Source organism: Xiphophorus maculatus, chromosome 21, assembly GCF_002775205.1.
Source record: "Xiphophorus maculatus strain JP 163 A chromosome 21, X_maculatus-5.0-male, whole genome shotgun sequence".
In the NCBI taxonomy this organism is placed as follows: Eukaryota; Metazoa; Chordata; class Actinopteri; order Cyprinodontiformes; family Poeciliidae; genus Xiphophorus; species Xiphophorus maculatus.
The window spans coordinates 5,537,921-5,555,907 of record NC_036463.1 but is presented as its reverse complement, the minus strand read 5'-3'; the positions used below and the strand labels follow the sequence as shown (position 1 = coordinate 5,555,907).

Here is a 17,987-nt window from a genome sequence, read left to right as displayed (position 1 = left end):
GTCCAAGTTTGATTGAGTTAACAGAATTATGGATGGCATGTTAAAGAATTGTGTTTTTGTCCTGCAGCATTGTCTGCATGCGCGACATTTCCTTATGTAAAACAATAACATGCAGGGGGTCTGTATTTGTATATATGATTAAGATTAAGTCAGTGCCTCACCAGCTATGAACCTCACCGCACCTAATTGCTAAATAATCCACCTTTGACCCAAATGACCTTTGACCCAAACGCTGATAGACCAAACACCAACCAACCACATTCTTTCAGAGCAATCAGTCTAGCTACACTCACTTCAAGACAATAGTAATCTCAGTTTGAAGGACTTAACAAGAGCGAGCTTTAAATTTGGAGCTAGAAAACTGCTGGTTTGCAGATTTAACAGAACCTCCATCAGAACCAACGCCATCGGACCACCCTGTTTGCCAGAAATGAGGTTATAAAGACTCAACAACACAAACAAATCGCCTCGGTCCCTGCTGCTGAGCTCCACAGCCATTAATCTGCGGATTTATTTGGGAAATGCTCTCCTTCACGTTTTGGACGTCTGCCTTTGGTGTCCATCTGTTTGTCAACCTCAGCGAGGAAATGAGCGCGGTCAGGACAAACGCCTGCACCCGGGGTGTTTGTCTAATTTATCACCTGTCATGAAAGGTTCTTGGAGGCATTTGAGGTTATTCATTTCCCCCCGTTGGTGCTCAGCTTCATCCTATGATGACAGATTTCCGCCACAGAATGGGGCGGTCTGCTTTCCTCATCAGACCTGAGGAAAATACCGCTTAAAATAGTTACATAACTCAGAGAGTCAAGTATTACTGTAAAAGTACAGTTAGCGACAGGGGAACATTTGTCCTTTAGAGCAGTGTTTCTCAAACTTTTTTCAGTGATGTACCCCCTTAAAAATATATTTTTAGTCAAGTACCCCCTGACACGGGCAAAACATTTTTGGAATAAAAAAGAGGTACAGAGATCGTGGACGTAAATCCCATTAAAACATACTTTCCCATGTACATTATGTACTTCGTCGGCTCTGGTTTTGCCCTCTTTTTCACTTTATCTGTACTTTCAGCAGCATTGCTGCTACGCTTTAGCCACGTCTCCATAGTTACAGTGTAATCATGATAACGACAGGTCGTTGACGAGTGCCCTGGGTCCGTGGGTCAAACTAACTTGGTGGGGGGGTCCGTTTTATTTTAAAGGATATTGAAACTAAATACTGAATATAAAATTCAGTGCATGAACACACATTTATATTTTATTGAACTTTTTACAAAACAATTTTTCCCAAGACTTATTATGAGGAGCCTACTGATTTTTTAAAGATATTTTGAAAAGCTTCACGTACCCCCTGCAGTACCTCCACGTACTCCCAGGGGTACGCGTACCCCCATTTGAGAACCACTGCTTTAGAGAATATCTTTGCGTAAATATCTTGAACGTCATAAAAACAGAAATGAAATCTTGTTTGTTGGCCTCAGAAGTAGGAATCCAGTGTCTGCATGAAGAGATAATGGAAGATATTCATAGCATGATGGTTTGAATCTTTCTGGTTCCCCTGAAGATAACAGACACAGTTGCACCACAGCGGTTTGTTAAGATGTCCTGACCTGATTACCGGTAAAGAGAAAAAAAAACACTTATGTTTTTGAACATTGGTATTTTCTGCAATAGATCAACACAATGTAGCATCTAAAGGTTGTAGTTTTTAAATCTTTGCAGCAATGTGAAAAGTTTGGTTATTTGTATGCAACATCCTTTTTACATTAACACCATTAAATAAAATCCAGTAATAATAAGAAATTATTAGTAGGGTAAAAACGATTAATCGAATTAATTGTGACTAATCGATCACTGAAATTAAATGTTACTTCTAAAGCTCTGATTAGAAAAAAAAACATAAGAACTGTGTGAATAAAATACAATTTATGTGATTAATATAAAAAAATTACATATTTTCCTATAATCAAATGGGGATTGTAATGAAAAATTGAACTGTGCGGTAATAAATTCATAATATATTAGCTGATAATAAAACTTTCCGCCATGGCCAATTAAAATCAGACAATCTGAGGAAACATTTATGCTAAATGAATGTAATAATTACTGAATAGAGAATAAAAACACTCTAAACATTGATGTTTCTTTTTATATGTTGTACTTTTGGCTGTGGGTTTGGAAACGGGGTCTCTGGTAAGATGTTAATGCTGCTTGGGAAGGAAAATCAATTTCCTCAAATCGTTATAAGAGATGTATTAGGTAAACTCACTCACTCACAATGTTTTCTCAGTTTCAGTTTCTGTAATTTTGTGGCTTTTAGTTAACTGTAATAACGTTGGTTGCAGCTCAGCGCTGCCACTGCTGCCTGAAGACTTGCTGTAAATCAGTTTCTGTTATGGTGAATTATTAACCAAGATGGCTGATTCAGCTTTGCTTTCTCTCAGAAACTTCCATCATCTGCTCCAGCGTTTCTCTGCATCTCCTCTCTCCGCCAAAGCAAACTCGGAACTTCTGAAGCAGTTTTGTGGAGACGATAAGGAGCGACGGTGAATCGGGGGGAGGCGGATCGGTCCAGGATTGTGAAAGTTTTTATCTCTCAGCAGGAATGCAGTGGCAGGTCTGGACCTGAACTTCCGCGTTAAGCAGGAAGAAACAGTCAGAGAGCCCAAATGCAAGCCGCATCAGCACACCCAGATCTGCGTGCATGTGGCCGTCACCTTAGGCTTTTTTTTTAGCTGAGCGAGATTTCAGCGTGGATCTAATGTCCATGTGGCTTTTATTTTGAAACAAACTGGTGAATTGAGGATTATTACAACTGAAGAGGTGAGTTACATCTCTGTTTATTTGAGTGTTGTACCTGCAGGTAACGGTAAACACCTACAACTGATCTACTTTTTACTTATACCAGGAATGTCCGGATTGTTAGTCACTTCATTTGAATGATTTTCTATTTTTCTTTTACTAAACAAGGATGTTAAATAGAAAAAACAGCTTTTAAAAGTGAAAATATTACAGTTTCCACTTTTTCGTCAAGAAAATGATAAAATATTGAGTTTGTTTAATTTAATAAAGGTAAATATGGTGGTTTTGTTTACGTAAAGCAACCATGCATCATAAGCTGGTGTGATAAAAAGGGATGTAAGTTCATATGTGTTTATTTCTAACTGGGTGTAGCCTGAAACTTGCTGCGCTTACACAATAACGACATAAAACCATCAGGTTTGCTTGTAAAGCGCCTGGTGATTTCAGTTTGCTGCTAATATAAGAGAAACTTTTTAAATGTGGATGTGAAGCCTCTTCGGAAAGAAGAAGTAAAGGTCTTTTTGGTTGAGGCGGCGTCTTTTTCGTGTCGTCAGGGACCATTTTAGCCATCGCGTTACTCTGTGACTCGTGCAGACAGGATTTGGGGTTTTAAAAAAATACAATGACGAAATGAAGATAAGAAATTGTTTTGTGTTGTGTCGGTTATGAGTCATGGCTTTTCATCCCCTTAGGCGACGTCTTTTACTCTAATTTCTCTACGTTAAATCTCTGTAAACGCGTCTCCTAGATATAAATATCACATCCAAGTAAAAGCCATCGTTGCTTCTGCGTCTGTTTTTGAATTTCAACGCATTCGTGGATAAAACGGTGCAAACATGTTTGACGTTTTGTTGGATGGTTCTGTAGAGAATAAATATTCAGTTCTGCATTTTAATTATATGTTCAAATCTGATTGTGAGGCGATATGAAGAGTTTCAGTGCGTGTTTAAGAGGAAGTGAAAACTGTCATTGTTCTCTCCATCTCACCTCAGAGAGGGCAGCCTGCCGTTTTCTTCTCAGTTAAAGTCAGAAACTTTCACGTGGTAAAAACTGCCACTTAACCGATGCTATACAAGTAAACTTGAGTCTAAAATAATCCAGTCCAACATTGTTAACCATATTAATCCCTGTTTTTAAAAGAAACTGCAATATATATTTTCATAAGTCGACTGTAGCACCTATTTATGCATGTTGCTAGCTTAGCTTTACTGGTTCACTCAAAAAAGTTGCAAGTTTAAAGTATAAAGTACATAAGAGCTTTAATTTAATTTTCTCACGTTGCTGTAATTAAGTACAATTTGTCTGTAACTCTTCCTTTTTTAAGTTGTTTAGGGTACCTGAACTTTTATTTGAGTTTGTTTTGAATAAAGTGTTACATCTGAAATCATATCTGCTAATAAATATCAATAAAATTAACAAAAAAATAAAGTTTTGAAAATTTAAATCTCATTAAAAGTACACATAATAAACACCTCACAAATATTCATAGTAACTAGGTAACTTTTACTTAAAGCAACATTTTAATTAGGTAATGTTTACTTCCATTTCAGTAACATTTTTGATCAGTAACTTTAGATGTATTCAAGTCAAATTTGACCAAAGTAACTGTACTTTATATTTTCTTTGTGATTCACATTTTACTCCTTAAAATGTGAGTTTTGTTCTAAACATTATTTGGAAAAATGTCATACTTTGAGTATAAAGGCAATTGGTGAGGAGGGAAACAATTAAAGTGTATAAAATGTTACATTAATCAGCTAAAAAGATCAGAAATTATTTAAGTATTAAACATGTCATGACTAGGAGGTTACCAGAGTTTCTGCAAGTTGAATTTAAGAATTATTAAGACGTTTTTAGGACGATTATAATGTGAATTTAGAATCCACGTCATTAACAAAAGTTAAAATAATTAAGTTAACTTAATAGCTTTCATTGTCTAGGCCTCTATTGTATAACAAGGAACTTCTAAGCAGTTATTTTAGCTATTTTCTGAAACTTTTCTTCAATTAAAACTTTAGAGAAATTCCATGAACCAAGAGACAGATAAAAACTTCAATTACGTTTAAGCTTGAACTCAAGAAAACAAAGCAGCCAGTGCATATCTCACTGAAAAATGAACAAAATTAACACACTACAATTATTGCATTTAAAAGCATTTTTTCTTAGATCCAGCAGAAATCCTTACTACGATTTGTATAATAATACTTTGACCTACAGAGAAATGAAGCAACATTTCATGAGTTGTATAAAGAAGTCGTGTTTTTTTCAATGGCTGTTTCAACAAGACGGTATACAGCACGCGATCAACAACTTGGTGTGTTTTCAGTCCAGTAAACTCAGTTTGGTTTGGGACCAAAATTACAACATTTCTTACATTTCACTGTTTCAAACAAACCAAACCTTTTAAAAAAAAAACCTCTTCCCCTCCTCGCCTGTGGGGGCGCTGCACCAATAACCACTAAAGGAAATTACAAAACGTCTGAAGAACACACGGAGAGCAACTTCCTTCTTCTCGAAATGTTAACAGATTTTAATGGTTATTTGACCTCAAGCCATTTCTACAGCTAGCGTTAGCATCATGCTTTTATTTTGGTTGTATTTACCCAGAATGCCCTGAGCTTTTGTCCGCTTCCTGCTATTGTAGCTGTCTCCAGTCCGCTTGGTGTTCACGTAAGCATTTGAACCGGATCAGAGTTCACTTCAACAAACCGAGACCGAGGTTTTTGGGTGGATCGGAGTTTGTTTTTTTCTCAGTAACCCAATAGAAAACTAGAAAACAACCAAAAAATCCTGAAGAACTTTGTGATGGAGTCCAACCATCCTGGAACATCAGGATTTTCCGTCAATACTACTACCAATACAGACTCTTTCTTTAACAGCTTACATACACTGTTGGTTAATTTCTTTAATTTATAACAAATTTTATATTTTTTATTTCTTAATTTGGAAATAATGTGCAGCACATTTGGAAAACAGTTACTACAGCCCCTCCTCTTAAAGAGACAGTGGGTCTGTGTCAGTATCTAGACATCCTGTGGTTTTCAGGCAACGTGTGAATGGTTTTAATCAAATTTAAGTTTTTTAAATAGTCGTTAATACATCCACAAATGTAAGGATTCAGTTATTATTTTAATTTAGGGTAGCGTAATTTAATCATTTGGCCTTTTTTGGGTTTGTCTCAGAACTGCAAAAACACAAAATTTTACCAAATAATTTTGGTGTACTTTAAATACAAATATCTTAGTACAGTTGAAATAACACAAAACTAACTTACAAGTAACTTTTCAGGAAGATATATGAGTGTATTTTAAGTGAATAATTATAATAATATTGATGAAAAATTTCTAGATCCATTGACAGATTATTTCACTTATAACAACACATTTTCCCATGTTATAAATTAAATCATCTGGCAATGAAAATAGTAGTTTTTCATCAACATTGAGGAATTATTCACTCAAAATAAGCTCATGTCTCTTGCTGTATGTTAGTTTTGTCTTATTTGCACTAGAAACTAAACAAAAATACTTGGTTTTGAGTTTTTGCAGTGTTTCCATTAGTGTGCTTTTTGACACTTCTGCTGGTGATGCATGTTCACCCTTATTTAAGAAGGAAGTGTCTTAAGGATCAGGTCCGCTTTTGCCTTCATCAGCAGATGTTTTCACAATCCGTCCAAATGTAATCGCTCTTCTTTTCACTCCTCTGCAAGCTGGGAGTCGTCTGTTTAAGGCATCGGGCCTCGGAAATTAACATTTCGGAGCCGTCTGACTGACAGAGTAAACCTTTCCTCATGTGAGCCGGGTTGAAAAATTGAGCTGGTTTCATTATGGAAGATAAAATGTGATGCCAGGAGAAGAATATAAAAGAAAATGAGCTGTAGACCTTTTGGTATTATTAAAGAAAATTACTAATTTTTAATGGATTAGCACTTTACTTCGACCACAAACATCTCCTCTCCTAGAGGTGCACCGAAAATGAGAAAGGCAGTACAAATTCAGTTTGCAGGTGGCTGCTGACACCATTTCCGTGATGATTTCAGTTTGCAGAATGACAGGAAGTTAACCCTTCTACCACTTCCTCTCCAGTCTGCGTGCCCTCCCCAAACATGGTTAAATGGTAAAGACTCAAACTCTCCAGATGCTCCAATATGCACATCACTTGAATTTTGTAGATCAACATTTGATTTCATCAGTATGGAATGATAAGTGAGTGGAGATTAAACCAAGAAGGTATCTAAGATGGTAGCTGCTAGTTTTCACTTTTCCAAAACTTATGTTTCAAAAAGAAAAAATTAATATTCATCTTTAATTGGCTTTTTATTTCTTCCAATGCCAAGTCAAGATTTTTATAGGACTAACAGGAATACTTTAGGAAACCATATGGATGCTGCAACCACTTTTTAAGGTGATCTATTATGTTTCTATCAACAGGTCAGGATAGGCTGATGGCCTATACAAAACATGCATTTTTTGTACAAAATCTCTCTTAAACAATGAGATTTGTTCTGATCTCCTTTCAGAATGAGCTGTTTTAAAGCCTCCTGTCACTTTAAATCCAAACGAGCTGCTTCTGGCCACGCCCCCAACTCAACACTTACTCTCACACAAGAGAGTAGCTGCAAAAAGATGCACAGTTATGCAACCATTCATCTTTGAAAAACAGAAGTAGAGCCTCCTGCACAACAAACAAGAATGCAGCAAGTGGTTTCTGAATGACAAGTCAACAACAAAACATTTGTCTTTTCCAGCAGCCATTGTACAGCGCACACAGTGGTAAAACCAACTGACCAAATGTGCTTTAATTCAGCTGTGGTTGCTAGGTAACTGGCTGGGGTTGCTAGATAACGGTCAGATTTGTGACATTCCATTCTGTAATGGCTCGTTTTCCAGACACCAAAAATCATTAATTTATTGCCAAAAACCAGCTGGGTGTTTGTTTTTTTAAGCGATTGGTCGGTTTTTAGAAGCAGTAGAAACCCAAATGGAAGTACAAAAATGTGCAAAAGGTGAATTTTGCATAATAGCTGGAAGTCTACCATTAGCGCCACACTGACAACCAAGATAACATCCACAATTTACTTCTTATTTTCCAATGTGAGAAAAACAAATCCAGGACTCCGTTTTGACTCCAAATTCAGGGATTATCATAATATTCACTTTGAGGATAGAGGCAGCAAAAATACACGCTGCTGGCAGCTGATTCAACATGATTACAGTAAGGCTTATGGAGATGTTTTTTAAAAAACAACCACTTTAGCGGTTTCTTGGGCTATTTTGCTTTAACTTTAAATAATTGATTTTGATCATGTAGTTTAGTTTTTGGAGAGCTCAAAATGTTTGAGGGATTTTTTTATGATCTGAAAATGTTTTTAATCTTATTTGTTAGCATCTTGTGTGTTAAACTCTGCCCCTACTAAAATTAAAACCATGCATTTCATAATCTCTCGCTTGGTATTACGTAAATGAAACCGGACTGAATGTCTTAATATAGACCAGTATTTGAACTTTGGGGTGTTTGTGTGAAGAGTGGTGCAAATCAAATGTTGCCTCAAGACGTACCAAGACTCTGCATCGCTTTAAGTTTTACAGAAATGCAAAATAGGACTCACCTGTTCAACACGTACAACAAGACGTGGCAAGTTTCGACAAATATCGAATGCCTGAAGTTATGCATGCAGTCTCTCTCCAATTAATGCGTGTTGAAGATGAAGACTGTGCAGCTTCAGGGAACATATTTCTGCACACATTTTAAAGGAAAGTGTTTGAGTTGCATGAACATTAAATCTAAACTTTTGATCTCCAAGATCCCATTTTAGATTTCTTTGTCACTATTGCATTTAATCATCTGCAAAGAAAGCAGCAATTATTATATTTGTAGTTCATTTCTGGCATAAGATTGTGGATGTTTATATTTCATCGCAAAACAAGAACAAAACTGATATTCCACAAGCGTTTTTGCAAATATTGAACTAAGAATTAGATTTTTCTATGCTGCAAATTCACCAAATCTTCATCCAGTGTTGATAATTTAAAAGCTCTAGAATGTGAATCTAACTTTAAATATATCAAAAAATCAGAAATAGACCAAATTTCCCATTTTTCAGAACCAATTTTGATTCCAAAGTAAAAAGCCTAAACAACATCGTCATTACTTTTCAAAAGGCTTGAACTTCATTGTTGTTGCCACAGATGTTAACAGGAGCACCATAAATCCCAAGTATTGGGCAAATCCAGAAACATAATCAATAATAGTTTACCAAGGTTTTGAAGCTCCTTGTAATTTTAATGCTGCTTTTTCAAGCCTCCAGTCACTACTAGCTCAGCATAAGGGCTATTTTCAAACTTCCTCACAAACCTTTATGTTACTTCTGAAGCACTGGTGTGCTCATTTTAAATGGCCGCTTTTCTCATATCCAGTAGCGGCTAGCTGTGCTACAGTGCCAACATGAGCGAAAATTTTATATTTTTCATCTTTCTTCATAATGTTGCTTCCTTTTCATGCATTAAAGTTATTTTGAATTACATGTCTCTCTTTCAAACATCAGAAACTGGGACTGCGGTTTTATTTCTTGTGATTAGATCATCTGATTCGAAAGAGAACTGAGTTTCAGTTTTAATTGTTTTATATTTTATGTGTTTTCTGGTTCTTGATTGCATTATGTTAGTTACACTAAAATAAATATTGCTGTTTCTCTATGTTAGTTTATGTGAAAGCAAATCAAATCTCTTTTGTTGCTGTTTTTTTCAGATGGATGATATTGACGCTATGTTCAGCGACCTGCTGGGGGAGATGGACCTCCTCACTCAGGTGAAAAACTTTTAGCAATACTTCTTCCTTTTTTTTTTTAAATCTCCACTTGGATTTATGTGCCAGTTTTTTATGTCTTTTAGAAAGTTTTATTTTTTGAGATGACATGAGAAAATAAAGTAGAAAAAGAAAAGTGTGAAGTAAGAGTGACAAGGTTTCTGATTTAATGTGTTTAATGTCAAATCAAGGATAAACTTTACTCAAAGATATGTTTCTTTTCCAAATGTGGAAGTACAAGTTAGTTTTCCACTCATTCGATTGATTTCAAAATCATCAGTTAATTATTAGATTTCTTTCTTACTGTAAAAAATCTAAGCTAAATGTTTTTAGCACAAATTTAACTGTATATAATTATAATTTATTAGGAAAGATTAATTCATTTTGCACATATGTTTTTACTGTGGGAAACTCAGTGTGTTGCAAGATTTTGAATCAAATGTGTGTGAACAATCACATGTGGGGTTCCTCAAGGCTGTATTCTCGATCCACTTTATTTTTTAATATTTTTCATCCTCCTACCTCACACAGCAGCATTACCACTTTTAGCAAATGTATGCTGGTGACATAATTTTATATCTTTGTGATCACAGTCCATTACAGTCACTAATTTTGTGCAAAAACACAATTTTTGAATGTATTTTTTAGTTTCTAGTGCAAATATCTTATTGCACTTGAAATAAGACAAAATTAACATACAAGTAACTTTTTAGCAAAATATAGAGGCTTGTTTTAAGTAAATAATTCCTTAAAATTTATGAAAAAGTGCTAGTTCTATTATCAGATTATTTAACTTGTAACATGGGAAAAATGTCTTGCTACAAGTTAAACTATCTGCCAGTGGATCTAGTTCTTTTTCAGCAATAATAAGGAATTATTGACTTAAAACAAACTCATATATCTTGCTGAAAAGTCTTTTGTAAGTTAGTTTCGTCTCATTTCAAGTGTACTAAAATATTTGCTTTACAAACTAGACCAAAAATACTTAGTAAAATTTAGTGTTTTTGCAGTGCATAATATTAATTTGTGACTGTACCAGCATAAACGTATGAGAAATTGTTGTTCCCTGTACAGAAATAATCACATTCTCATAAATAGTCTTTTTTTTAATTCTTGTCTGCAGAGTCTTGGACAGGAAATCGAACCTCCTGAACCGCACCCCAGCACTAGCCACCAAATCGACTTCTCTGTCGGTTTTACTGGTCTGAACGGTGACTTTCCTTTTTTTGTTTTTGTCAAACTCTCTCTGACAGCAAGTCACTTACACAATAACTTCTAAAGTTACGTAAAGACAGGACACAGTCATTGGTTTCATCAGTAAAATGGAAAATTAGAAGAAAAAAGAAATCATTTAGTTGCTCTGTTTGATCTGTTTAACATTTCAGAGATCAGGGTTTAATCACACCTTATGTTCATAAGAGCTGAGAGTTTCAAAGAAAGGTCACACCCTTGATGTTCACAGCTCTCTTCTCTATGTTGCTCGTTTAATTCTTACAGAATATTTTTTTAATTATATGCTAGAAGTCAGCCTTTACAAAAACTACAATTTACATTTTTAGCTTTTGTTAGCCTGTTATTGCGTTAAGTTAGCTAAGTAAGACGCCACTGTCCCTTTAACTACTCCAAGAGTGCAAAATTCAGTATATAAATATAGATATACATCATATCAACCATAAAATATCTGTTGTATAAAAAAACAGAATACAAAAATTTATATGTAATTAATCAGTGACTCATATTTAATTAATGACGGTGATGATTACTAATACTTGGTATTTCATCAGTCCTGAATCAGAATTGGATTTTTTAGGCTTTAAGGTTCAGGAGCGGAAGTAAAACTAAAGTGTGAAAGTAAAATAATGCATGAAGACACTGTGCATCAGCAGTCTTCTGTGGACTTTTTCTTTGAATAAGGAAGATAAAAAGTGGTAAAACTGAAGCAAACTTCCCATGTACAATGTTCCTGAAACCCAATAAGAGCCAGTCTCAGTTTAACAGGACATGAAAGGACCATACAACATTTGAATTACGTCTTGATGGTTTGATTCTGCTCCACCAGCGTCCCTACATGACCTGGAGGACAATGACTTGGACGCCCTGATGGCCGACCTGGTGGCCGACCTCAGTGAGACAGAAAAGAAACTGGAAGCAGAAATACAAGGTCTGAAAGCGCCACCATCGTCTTCATCAGACCTGCCTCCACCGCCCAAAGGCCTGGGCCTCCAGCCTGCCTCCTCCATTACATCACCACCATCTCCAGGAAATAACAGAAGCAGCAGTGTCACCACCACATCTTCTTCCACCACCTCACCCCTGCCGCCTCCCCCTCTGCAGTCATCAAAACCCACAATGGTACGGGTCCTCACTCTAGAAAAGGTCATTGTCATCTAGACATCAATGACAATGACCTTTTCACTTCCAAAGGTTTACAGGTACCGGTCCAGATTTTAAAAGCAGTGAGACTTTGAATGAAGGTAACATTTGGAGGAGTTTACTCTTTAGGTAGACACTACAAGGCTAAACGCCAATGGGGTAAAGTCAAGTAAAAGCAGCATTACTTCAACGTATTTTTACTCAAGTAAAAGTAAAAGTATCCAGAATAGTATCCGCTAACGGCTCAATATCTATTCCTGAAGGCCCCCTTAGCCGCCCAACAAGGTGCCTGATGTAAAACACTAAGTTTAGCATTGAAGTAAACAAACAAAGGAATTTATAACATGGATTTTCTAAAATATACTCCTATATTTTAAAATCTGTACCTTACCACATTACTTCTTGACTTTTGACATTTTTGACCTCTCATGAATTGTAAATCTCATTTACTGCCTGAATTTTTTTACACACAATAATAATTATGCTTAGCTCTTCTTCGTTTTTTAAAATGTGCTATGTAGTTTAATCATCCCACCTCTGACAAGGCTGTTCCCTTTATGTAAATTTCAGATGACTTCTTTATTTTTTTTTCCTCCTGTCTCTGTGAAACTCAAAAAAGAGTGGTTCAGGTCTTATAGCAGTCAGACAGTGAGGTCACAGATAACCAGATCCATCTGTTGGAATCAGAGAGACGCGTGAGGAGAAACAGTTGAGGGTCTGTCTGGAACAGATCAAATGCATACGACCATGCGAAAACTGTAACAGGATCAGGGGGTCTAGAGGAAGTAAAACAGTGTCAGTCTTTGGATGGCCTGGGTAGGTAAGGTAGACGGGAGCTTATTGCTTTAACAGAGCTCCTGACCTCATTTTACTGTGGTTAAAACACCAGCTGTGGCAAAAGTGTGCGTCACTGGTAGGCGAGATGTGTACAGGTTAGCTTTATAGTCTTTAAACGTACAGTGTTGATGTTACTATCAATGTAAAGACTGCTCCTGTTTGTTGGAAACTGGCAATACTGGAAGCAAAAACCCTAACTGGATTCTGAAAATAATCGCACTTTACAAATATCTAAACATACTTACCTTTCTGATAAGAAAGCCAAACCTTAAAGCTGCAGTTTGCAACCTTTGTAAAAAAAAATATTTTTTTTTACATATTGCTAGTTAGCATTTCTTATGATGACAGTAGATAAACGGTTTTTCGGTAATGGTAAGTGCTTCTCTGCCATTGGCATATTTAGCAGCGCATTCACAAGGATTATTGACAGCTCTCAGACCCTCCTCTTGGCTCTGATTGCATTTCTTCATATGGCAATAGTAGCTCAGGGAAGAGGAGGAGGAGATTTATTTTTTTCACAGATTATCTGTGTCGTATTACATTGTCACAATATGGTGACAGTTTTAACAACAAAAAAAAACAATAAAATGGTTTTTATTAAACAGAAGTTGCTTACTGTAGCTTTAATATTTTCCTCATCAGTATAGTTTTCTTGATAAAAAGCTTTCTGAAGTTTTCCACCTTGTTTTTTTGGACTTTTTCCAGTAATGTTCCATCTAGTTATGATACCAGACAAAGATAGCATGAGAAATAATGAGAATGTTAACAGAAAGATAAAAAGAAAAGACGTCAGAACCAAAATTAACCATGACAGTACACGGAAAATGAACAGATTTGAGGAAATGAGGAATGGCTGAAAAAACAAGAAAGGTCTAAAGAAAAACTTTAAAAGAAAAGTCTGTAGGATTGTTTTATGAAACTGCTTCAACCGGCAGCAGAAAAATCTTTCTGGTTGGGAGGAAAATGTAAAGAAGCAAGTTATGATTGCAAAGTTTTACACAGTACAGAAATGTTTGGGTTTTTTAATAGTTTGATTGAAGACTTTTACCAAGGTTTCACAGGCAGGTAGAAAACATATTTGGAGATGCAATTTTTTGCAAACTACTAAATTAATAATGCGGTCACAAACTGAGTTAAACATGACATTTGGGGCCCAACTATTATGCTTATTTTCAGCTCTGCGGTATAATTTTACTTTGTAGTCTTGAGTATTTTGTGGTATGCATTTCTTATACCCTGTGCCACCTTTGTTTACTCTAAACACTCTCACCTACTTTGAGCAGCAGTCTGTCTGATCTTACTCTAACAACAGCTTAACAATGAATCTAAGATGTGGCTCCGTTGTAAACCACACCGCCTTGTACCAGAATTCGAGCCAATAAACCTGATTTGTAATGTTATAATGTTTGTAGGTCAAAAACGGAAAGAGCTAACAAAGAGAGAGTATCTTCCCTCAACTATTTATTAATTGTTGCTTAAATCAGAATAGCATCTACTAACTCAGTTCCTCTATTTGTCGTTTTTCCTGTTTAGGAAGAAATCGAAGCTCAGATGAAGGCAGATAAAATCAAGCTTGCCTTGGAGAAGCTAAAGGAAGCCAAAGTGAAAAAGGTAAGACATGTAAACTTCAACTCCACATATTCTGCTCTGATCTGACTGAGCTGCATTAAAGATGAAGAGAGTTATGCAGGATGGAAAATGCCTTCTGTTCCAACACAGCATGTTGTAGTTTCCTCTCCATCTGGCCTGACAGAGAAGCCATCAATCACATTAATAGATGGGTATTTTTTATCTAGCCAGCATTCTGCTCTGGATCATTCTGTACATGGACACTTAATCATCTTCAAAGTGGCACAAAAGCACCAAAACACAGTCTTGGATATAAAGCTGTGCATCGGACAAAAGTAAAGTCTAAGTATTTGACCTGACAAAGTTATCCATTTACTATAGTTTCAATGCTGTCTTGAGATAATTTGAACGTTATCTATTGACTTTTGGCTACTTTTCATCTACTTCCACATGGAAGCTCAATAAATTCAACATGTTCACTTTTATAGGCACATATATGCCTCAGTTTTTATGTATTTCCAGTAGCTTCAGCAGATGTTTCTGTGGTCAGAAATTCAGATCTATCCCTCAGTAAACCAATGCTGCTGCCACCATGCTTGATGGTGCAAACGCTACAATATTCACATGTTTGAAAGGTGATTTATTAAAATATTCCTTTTATCATTGTGGGAAAATGGTTTCCCTGCAAATGACTTCTGCAACGTCATTTGGTTTGGTCACCAACATAGCTGGAAAGTTTGTTGGCTCCTTTCCATTCCTTGATGTTCCAACCATGTCTGGTTTATTGCAGACTTTGTTAGTAAACTAACTAATCACTCTAGCAAATTTAATTTTATCCAAAGGGGATCTTTCGAGCCCACTGGCTGAAAGTTGGACACAGTTGGGCCCCAAGCTAAGAAAACCTAGCATTGCCAGTTTTGCGTGAACATAAGAAATCCAGACATAATTTTTCCAGTAGTTTCTCGCAGATCTTTCTGTGGTCTGGTCTTTTTTCAGTTTTAGATGTATACCCTGGTTTCTGAGAATGTTTGTGATATAGGACATATTGTTCAGCCACATGGAGAAGCTGTATTTTGGTAGAGATAGAAAAAGCCAAGCAAACTGGGATCTTATTAATCTTAGCCTTTATAAGATCTACAAAAGCCCATATGTATGACAACAGTCAGGCAACCAATTTCATAAAAAGTCATCAGTCTACCAGAACTGGACTTGTTTCCATATGGCAGGAAGTGTCAATTCTCTGGCCTAGATAAAAATAAATCCCAGTCAGCGCTCTGTCTGAGAACCTAAAATTACATGCAGACATTTGACTGGAATAACTGAAGTGCTGATGCTCTCAAAAGTTTTATTAAAGCTAACATTATGAAGCAGAAACAATCATTTGGGTACATAACATGTTATTAAACTGGTCAACAAGCTGCATGTACTTCAAGGTTGGATTTAGTCTTACTTAGGGAGTCTATTTCTCTCCACATTATATCTGAGACCTTTAGTCTACAAAATGAGCATGTAAATGTAAATGCATATTAGTAGATATTAAGCATATGCCGTATTTAGTCATGCCTTGAATATGCAGCAAGGAAATTACATTTATTTCATGGTAAGCTTGTCTGCACCAATCCACAGAGATGCTGATTATTTCTTTGACTAGTCAGCATGTCTGGTGCCAGTGTGGCTGACTTGGAGTGATGTAACACCAAAAACAATCAGTAGTATTATCCCCCTGTCTACCATTGGCAACAGTACATTGTAGCAAAAATTACGGTGGCCAAACAGGGTCAACAACAAAACGCAACAACAAAAATGGGAGCTATGCTACCATGAAAGCTAATGCTATGACAGAAATAACGCTAAAACTGAAATTATCCTAAAATAGAAGCCATACTACAATGGAAGCTAATGCTACATCAGACGTAATGCTAAAATAGAAGCCATGCTAAAACAAAAGCTATGTTAAAATGGATGCTATGCTAAAACTGAAGTTATGGGATAGCTTTAACTTTAATTTTAGCATAACTTTCATCTTAGCATATGATCAAATGGAGGTTATGGTAAAACTGAATTTATACTAAAAGGTAAAATATAATAAACTTGCTAATGTAACTCACATATAGCATAACTTCCTTTTTAGTATAATTTCCATTGTGGCTTTTGCATTTTGTTGACCTCTCTGGTTTACCAGAGAATTTCAATACTGACAGTAAAAAAAATCATGGTGTTGCTTGTTTGTAGCCTAGCTATAGCTTAGCTTTGACTTAGCTGTAGCCAGGCTACTGTTGTTGATCTTGAAACATCGCATCTTTCCCTAAAGCTTCAGTTGCCCTTGTTATGTTTTGTTTTAGTATTTTCATTGTTTTGGAAATAGATTTATATAGGTACATAAAAACAGTGTAAATTTATATGTTTTGTTTTTGTTTTTGACAGCTGGTGGTGAAGGTGCTCATGAACGATGGCAGCTCCAAGACTCTAATGGTTGATGAGAGGCAAACCGTGAGAGAGGTTCTGGACAACTTGTTTGAGAAGACTCACTGTGATTGCAACGTAGACTGGAGTCTGTGTGAAACCAACCACGAGCTGCAGCTTGGTGAGTTCCTAAAATACCACCATCAGGTGATGTCACAACGCTATCATGGTCTGTGCAAAGACACGAGGGATGGAAGTGGCAAAAATAAACCAAACTCATGTTATAAAGTGTTTAAAATAAGCAATGAACTGGTTAACTGGTATACACCAAGCAAAAACAAGTGGTAAAATATAGTTTGACTTGATTACGCTACAAAAACACAAACTCTTACCAAGTATTTTTGTCTAGTTTCTGGTGCCAATATCTTAATACACTCCTGTTGTGTGTGGATGTGTTTTGTTTTTGTACCATCCGACCACACAAAGCTTTAGAAAAATGTTTTCTTTTACAGCCATACATTGCGAAAACATAAAATCTTAAGTATTTTTCGTCTACTTTCCAGTGCAAATACCTTGAAACAAGACAAAACCAACTTACAAGTAACATTTCAGCAATATAAGGAACATGGAAAGAATTATAACTGAAATAATCTGCCAATGGAACAAGTATTTTTTTTTATTAATATTCAGGAATTATTTACTTAAAACAAGCTCCTATATCTTGCTGTAAAGATACTGTAAGGTTAGTTTTCTATAATATTCTATAAGATGTTTGCTCTAGAAACTAGATAAAGTACTTGACGGGATTTTGTGTTTTTGCAGTGTACAAAAACTCTAAAATAATGAAATTAAAAAAACAAATTTAGTAATTTCACTGTGGTCAGTGGGAGGATTTGCATCAAAGATTTCATCATTCTGGACACCCAAGTCTTTTCCCCCATACTCTTTGTATTTCATTTCCTGCTTACCCTCTAATACGAGTTAATGTGAGCAAGTGGATTCAATTTGACATCCTTTTAATCAGATGTCAATCATCTCCATCTGTCTAAAATAGGAGCCTCATGATCTCAGTTGTGTTAGCTATACTCACTAATGTCACATTATCCAGCCATGTTGCTTTAAGTCCATCAGGAAATGGTTTATTTTAGCAGTTCCTGAAACTCCCCATGCGATGCGATGTGAGGTGAACACAATGCAGTGTTG

At 36.0% G+C, this 17,987-nt stretch overlaps 1 protein-coding gene across 2 annotated transcripts in view; it reads left to right on the top strand.

The window, feature by feature from the left end:
• Positions 1–17,987, top strand: part of apbb1ip (amyloid beta precursor protein binding family B member 1 interacting protein) — a 29,802-nt gene that overhangs the window by 3,666 nt on the left and 8,149 nt on the right. The window contains exons 2-7 of one of the 2 annotated variants that reach the window (XM_023326436.1): positions 2,441–2,819; positions 9,546–9,605; positions 10,726–10,813; positions 11,662–11,954; positions 14,346–14,423; positions 16,806–16,965. In XM_023326436.1, the coding sequence (XP_023182204.1) occupies positions 9,546–9,605; positions 10,726–10,813; positions 11,662–11,954; positions 14,346–14,423; positions 16,806–16,965 (679 nt within the window). In that variant the 5' untranslated portion in view covers positions 2,441–2,819. Of the gene's footprint in view, positions 1–2,385; positions 2,820–9,545; positions 9,606–10,725; positions 10,814–11,661; positions 11,955–14,345; positions 14,424–16,805; positions 16,966–17,987 lie in introns of those variants that run through there. The other variant, XM_023326435.1, reaches the window with a different exon arrangement.